General features: G+C 40.4%; 1 protein-coding gene across 3 annotated transcripts in view; it reads left to right on the top strand.

The window, feature by feature from the left end:
* Positions 1-572: 572 nt before the first annotated feature.
* YTHDC2 (YTH N6-methyladenosine RNA binding protein C2) overlaps positions 573-6,000 on the top strand; it is a 73,922-nt gene continuing 68,494 nt past the window's right edge. For all 3 annotated transcript variants that reach the window (XM_082837280.1, XM_082837279.1, XM_082837278.1), the window contains exons 1-2: positions 573-905; positions 2,439-2,529. In XM_082837280.1, coding sequence (XP_082693406.1) covers positions 719-905; positions 2,439-2,529 — 278 coding nt within the window. In that variant the 5' untranslated portion in view covers positions 573-718. The remainder of the gene's footprint in view (positions 906-2,438; positions 2,530-6,000) is intronic.

Raw genomic sequence — 6,000 nt, 5'->3', positions numbered from 1 at the left:
TTGTCTACTGTCTGTTATTCCCATATAGGGTTGCCAGATAAAATAAGGCCACTCAGTTGAATTTGCATTTCAGGTACCGAATAATTCTTTACTCTGTGTGCTCCCAAATATTGCGTGGGAAATACCTATACTGAAATTGTGTTCCTTATCTGAAATTCCAATAAACTGGGCATCCTGTATTTTTGTTTACTAAATCTGGCAACTCTACCCCCACTAGAATGTAAAATCCACGAAGGCAGGAGCCCTTTCTGTCTGGTTCCCCAATGTATATCTAGGGCACATAGTAGAAGCCCACACATGCTTACTGAATGAATTAATGATTTAACCAAATAGCGAGCGACTGAATAAGTGGTTGAACGAGAGGCCCTCGGGACGGTGCGTGGGAACAGGAGACGACAGGGAGAACCAGCTCGACAGGGAGCTGGAGATTTGGACGCTGCGCGCAGGACGCCAGGGACAGTCGGCGTGCTGAGGTCACCGGCGCCGGCCCCGGTGACGTCATCACGCCCGCGCTCTCTGCCCGGCTGGCGCTCTAGCGCCGCCGGCGCCTCATCGGCTGTTGTGGACACCGGGAGCTTTCCGGTGAGCCCGATCCAGCGCAGGTAGCCTGTGGAGCCGTTTGAACCCGCCAAGGCCCCCGAGGCCCACTTTCCCTGTCGTTGGCCGTCAGCCAGCAGGCCTGGCCGCTGTACCGCGAGGAGAACACCTCCTCAGGGCCATGTCCAGGCCGAGTAGCGTCTCCCACCGGCCGTCGGCTCCTGGAGGGGGCGTCGGTAGCGGCCCGGCGCCGTGTGGCCCTGCGGGAGGCGGCCGGGCCAAGGGGCTGAAGGACATTCGTATAGACGAGGAGGTGAAGATCGCGGTCAATATCGCTCTGGAGCGTTTCCGATACGGGGACCAGAGAGGTGAGGTTCCCGACAGGGACCCCGCCGGCTGCCCCACCTCCCGGAAGCCCGGTCCCTCGTGGGAAGGGGTTGCCTCACCGGAGGGAGGGGAGACGGGGGCGGTCCACCGGGCCCGGGCGAAGCGGGCGCGGGGCTGGGGCCAGAGTTGTGAGCCTTGCCCGGAGATGTGAAGAGCCCCGTGGCGTCCAGCGGCTCAGCCGGGTTACGGGGCACTTGTCTGGCGTCCGAAGGCACGAAAATCAGGTTGCTCAACTGCAGGAGGCATTTCTTTCCCCAGGGAGAGGCCTTTCGGTAGCTTTGCCACAACTTTTAGGTATTGTTAAGCCTCTACCTTTTTTTTTTTTTTTTTTAAAAGGAGGTGGTGGTAGCCTTAATCGAGGTACGTTTAGTTTGAGTTTCGGAAGTAGAGGAACAGAAGGAAATTCGACGAATAAATGCAGTGGCAATATGTAGTGCTTTGTTTACATCCTGGAAGTATCACTCTAAACACTTAAAAAAAAAAAACTCGTTCTGTTAGACGAAACGTCTTCCATACCTCTTAAGGTTGGAAAGCTACTTGTCTTGGGTCACACAGTGCAGAACCAGCAGCTGACCTGTGATCAGTACAGTATATTGAGAGCTCATTCCGATTTGCTGCTCTAAGTAGAGGACCCCTTATTCTGGAAGCTTAGAGTCTTTCCCTCTCCCCCCAAAAAAGGACCTGGACAGAGTGATTCTGAACTTTCATTAAACAGGGGTGAAGCCCCAGAAATATACAGCATCATATCCAGTCTGAGACAGTGAAATAGGGATTCTCTGCAGTTTTTGAAGGCAAAGACACTGGAATCTGATACTGAGCATTCATAATACTTGAGCATACCTCATCCTTGAAGGAAATAAACATTTTGTTGGTTAAGCAAGTAAGTTAAGATAGTAAAATATGTTCATCAGGAGCTCAAGATTTCAGCAAAAGAGGACTAATCTTTGGTGAACATCAGGGTCCTTTATCACATTTAGGTTTAAATGTTATTAATATCAGAATTCTGGTAGACATTCAGTGGTTAATTAGTACAGGCATATCTCATTATTGCACTTCACTTTATTGTGCTTTGCAAATACTGTGTTTTTTTACAAATTGAAGGTTTGTGGCAACTCCATGTTGTTAGATGATGGTTAGCATTTTTTATCAATAAAGGATTTTTAAATTAATTGTGTATGTTGTTGTTTAAGACATAATGCTATTGCACACTTAATAGGCTACAGTGTAGTGTAAACATAACATAGGCCCTGGAAACCAACAAACCAACATAGGCCCTGGAAACCAAAAAAATTTGTATGACTTGCTTTATTACGATATTCACTTTATTACAAGGGTCTGGAATCAAACCCACAGTATCTCCTAGGAATGCTTATATCTATTTTTCACATAAAATATGATAATTTGATTATATGTTTATATGATTTTTCATATTTTATAAACATATATGTGTATTGAAGTACCTTGAAGGAAAATTGCCGATCCACAAATGATGCTTTGTGTTTTTTTCCATGTAGAAATGGAATTTCCTTCTTCTTTGACCAGTACGGAAAGAGCCTTTATTCATCGATTGAGTCAGTCTCTTGGTTTGGTTTCTAAAAGTAAAGGGTAAGCTGACAAGTTTTCTTAATTGAAAAAATTATTTACCGAAAAAGAGAAATGTTTTTGACTAAATAGTTATTACTGCTTTAGTTAGATTCACATCCTTAATTATATTGTGTGTAGATGATCTGATTCATGTCTGTACCAAACTCAGCTCTTTGCTTTTCTTACTGTCCCCCTTTTTTGTTTTCCCTGATTGGGGGAGAGTGGGAGAAGAAGGTAAATTTTAAGATGTAAAGAGAATGGTTTAAAAGTTCAAGTTGATTGCATTGAGAAAGGTATTCTCTTCTTGTATGGAAACCAAAACTTTTTTCTTGAAGAATGGATGGACTAAAAATAATAAGTACAATTATTTACAGAACTTATCTCTTTTAATGCTACTGTACTATAATGGTATGCTTTTAGAACACATGCTTGTTGTTTTTTTTCATACCAAGTCACGAATCTGATGATTAGAACTGATTAAATAAAACTGAACAAGAGGAAACTTAAATATTTTTTGAAGATCACTTATCCATAGTGGGGAAAAGTCATTTGAGCCATCCATATTGAAGAACTCTAAAATTCTGTGGAGTTATTTCATTTTGGGAATAAGAGTGATGGGATTGATATAGAGTTCTTAGTATTGGTGCTATTAATGTTTTGGACTGTATAATTCTTTATTGTGGAGGGCTATTTTGTGCATTGTAGGATGTTTAGTAGCATACCTAGCCTTTACCCACTACATGCCAGTAACACTTCCACCCCCAGTTGTGACAACCAAAAATGTCTTTAGACATTTCCAAAATCTTCCCTGGGAGCAATATTGCTCCTGGTTGAGAACCACTGAGATTGGGGGAAAAAAAGATGAAATTTCAGCTTCCAGCTTTTAGGTTAGGAAGAGGGAAAACAAAGCCTTAATTAAGTAAATATATTAATAACTAAATAGAAGGTCCTAAGGTGAAAGTAGCTGAGGTTGCAATGTCTTTCATATGAATGTCCACCATAGTGATGATACAGTTACTGACTGAGACAAGGGATGTAGCTTAGGTGCCTGTGCACTTTGAACATCACTAAAACCAGTGTTGGCATCCTGGGAAGGTTCCACCCATATTATAGTCATCTGGATAGGTAAAATATTGCACTTGAAAATAAAAATAAGGCGCAGGGCCACAATCCTTTGTCCAAAAGGGCCTGGGCCAAATATGTTTTGAGATGCAGATTTTCAGATTTCAGAAAGGCAATAGGGTATATTAGCAGTATGTTATATTTCTTGCTGAAAAATGTATGACTATTGACACTAAGGTGAATAAAGATCATAAATAGCTTCATGTTAATTTAACCAGGCTTTGCTGCCAAATGAAGTTGCTGCAGACTTTCAGAAGTCTGCCACTTTTCAGAGCTGTTTGGATTTAAGGGTAGTAGATAAGAGATTGTGGGCCTGCACTAGAAAATATCTGTTATAAACACACTGCTCTGCAGCTACATCATTTCTGTGGTTTTTAATGGGTTTTTGGGTTTTAATGGGTTTTAATGGGTTTTTAATTCTAAACAGTGAACTTGGAAATTACCTTTAGAAATTACTCTTAGAAAAGGAGTCCATTGGACTAGACTACCTCTACTTTTGTTCAGTAGCATGATCCTTTAAAGGATGGTCCAGAGACGAAGAAAAGTTTGGGGGGGAAGGGGAGAGCAAGTTATCAGGACAAAAAAAGGGGGATGAAGAAACATTGAAGAGACAGAAAGAGGAAACAGGAAAGAGATGCTAAGGGAATCAAGGCAACCCCACCTATTATCTCATCCCTACTCCCTATATCTAGTGCTCCATAAATCCTCTTCTTAGTAAATGTCCTAGCTCTTTCCCAATCCCTTTTTATCTTTGAGCAAACTTAGTACAATGTTTTTCTAGTGGTCCTTGTCATTTTCAAATGCCTTTCCTTCTTTTTACATATATAAAGAACTAAATCACTTTGAATATATTTCTTATATCCTTTCTTTTCATTTATATGAGAATTTGTACCTGACTTGTATGGGTTTTTCTGTTCACTCTTGAGTAAAGATCTTTTATTTTTAACCTCCTAGAATTAACTTTGTTAATTTAGGATAGTTAAGTTAGTTAATAATTGTTAAGTTAGTCTTTCTGTTGTGTGTTTGTTTTTTTTGTGTGTGCCTGGTATTATGATTCCATAATACCTTTTGAGAGGTGTGGAGGAAAGGACAAGAAACCTGGATTCTAATCCCAGTCTGTCACTGCTTTGTTCTTTAGCTTTGGTCATGTCCCTTAACTTCAAAGGCCTGTTTTCTTAAATGTAAAAAATGAAGGAGTTAATCTCTATGTGTTGGTTAAGATTCTGTGATCCCATAGTTTATTTTGAGTTTCTTACAAGGTTTTTAAAAAACAGATTCCAGACTTACTGTGTGATAATTTACAGGTTTTTTTTTCTGATCACTTTTTAATTTTTTTAAATCTCCTTTCTTTCAAAATGAAGGCCACATGTGTTGGATTTTGTTTTTCATCTCCTCTTAGAGAGTTGGGTTTACTTTGAATTGATTATTTTCTTTATAATTGCTCATCTTTTGGTAAAAATACTCTTGTTGGAGTAACACCCCCATTTTGTGTTCTTCACTATATCCTAACGTTTTCTTAGACATTCCAGTCAAGTTTTCCCATACCCAAAATTTCACCTCCTTGTAATTTGTTCTGTTTTTCCTCAACCTATGTCACTGTGTTTTGGTTCTAAGAGCACACTTTTTTGAGTCTTTAATTTGTTCATGAATAAAACAAAATTCTTTCCTATTCTTCTTAGTCCAAGTTAGACAAAAAGAAATTTACAAGATGAACTTTGTTAAAAACTTGTGGAAAGAGAAAATATAAAGTGTATGAAAGTAGGTTTTTCCAAGTACAGGTTTTTTATCCTGTGATTGCTGAAGGTGCTGCTTAATAGGTATCCAGTTATTCTACTCACCCTGACCAGGAGGCTCTACCGTACAACAAGACCCCCTTTCAGATCTGAGTTACTGCCTCCCTTACCTCCTGCCATGGAAGATTGCATACCGCACTCCACCTCTCTTCCCCTAGCTAAAACAGAAAATGGGTTAAAAGTGATGAACCCTGTTAGTGAAGTTTTGGATATCCATTAAATAAACCCCTACAGTGCGCAGTAATAATAGTAACAGTAGCTAACGTTTATTAAGTGCTCTTGTGCAACAGGCATTGTGCTAGGTGCTTTAAGTAGACTATTTGATCCTCACAACAGTCTTGTATGGTAGGTTCTATTTTTTCAATACCTGGTGCCTGTATAACAGATGAGGCAATTCGAGCTTAGAGAATTAAATAGTTTTCCCAAGATCACACAGCTAGCAGGTGGCAGAGCCAGCAATCAGACCTAGTTAATGTTTAGCTAATTAATTTTTGTTTTTCACAGTGAGTTCATAACAGTGTTTTAGGAACTGCGAGGAGTTAAGACAGAGATATTGGATAAAGCTCATCTCTAAGTT

This window comes from Leucopleurus acutus (assembly GCF_964270905.1).
Source record: "Leucopleurus acutus genome assembly, chromosome: 3".
NCBI classification, from domain to species: domain Eukaryota; kingdom Metazoa; phylum Chordata; class Mammalia; order Artiodactyla; family Delphinidae; genus Leucopleurus; species Leucopleurus acutus.
Note: the sequence above shows the minus strand (reverse complement) of the source record. Positions and strands in the feature narration are given on the sequence as shown.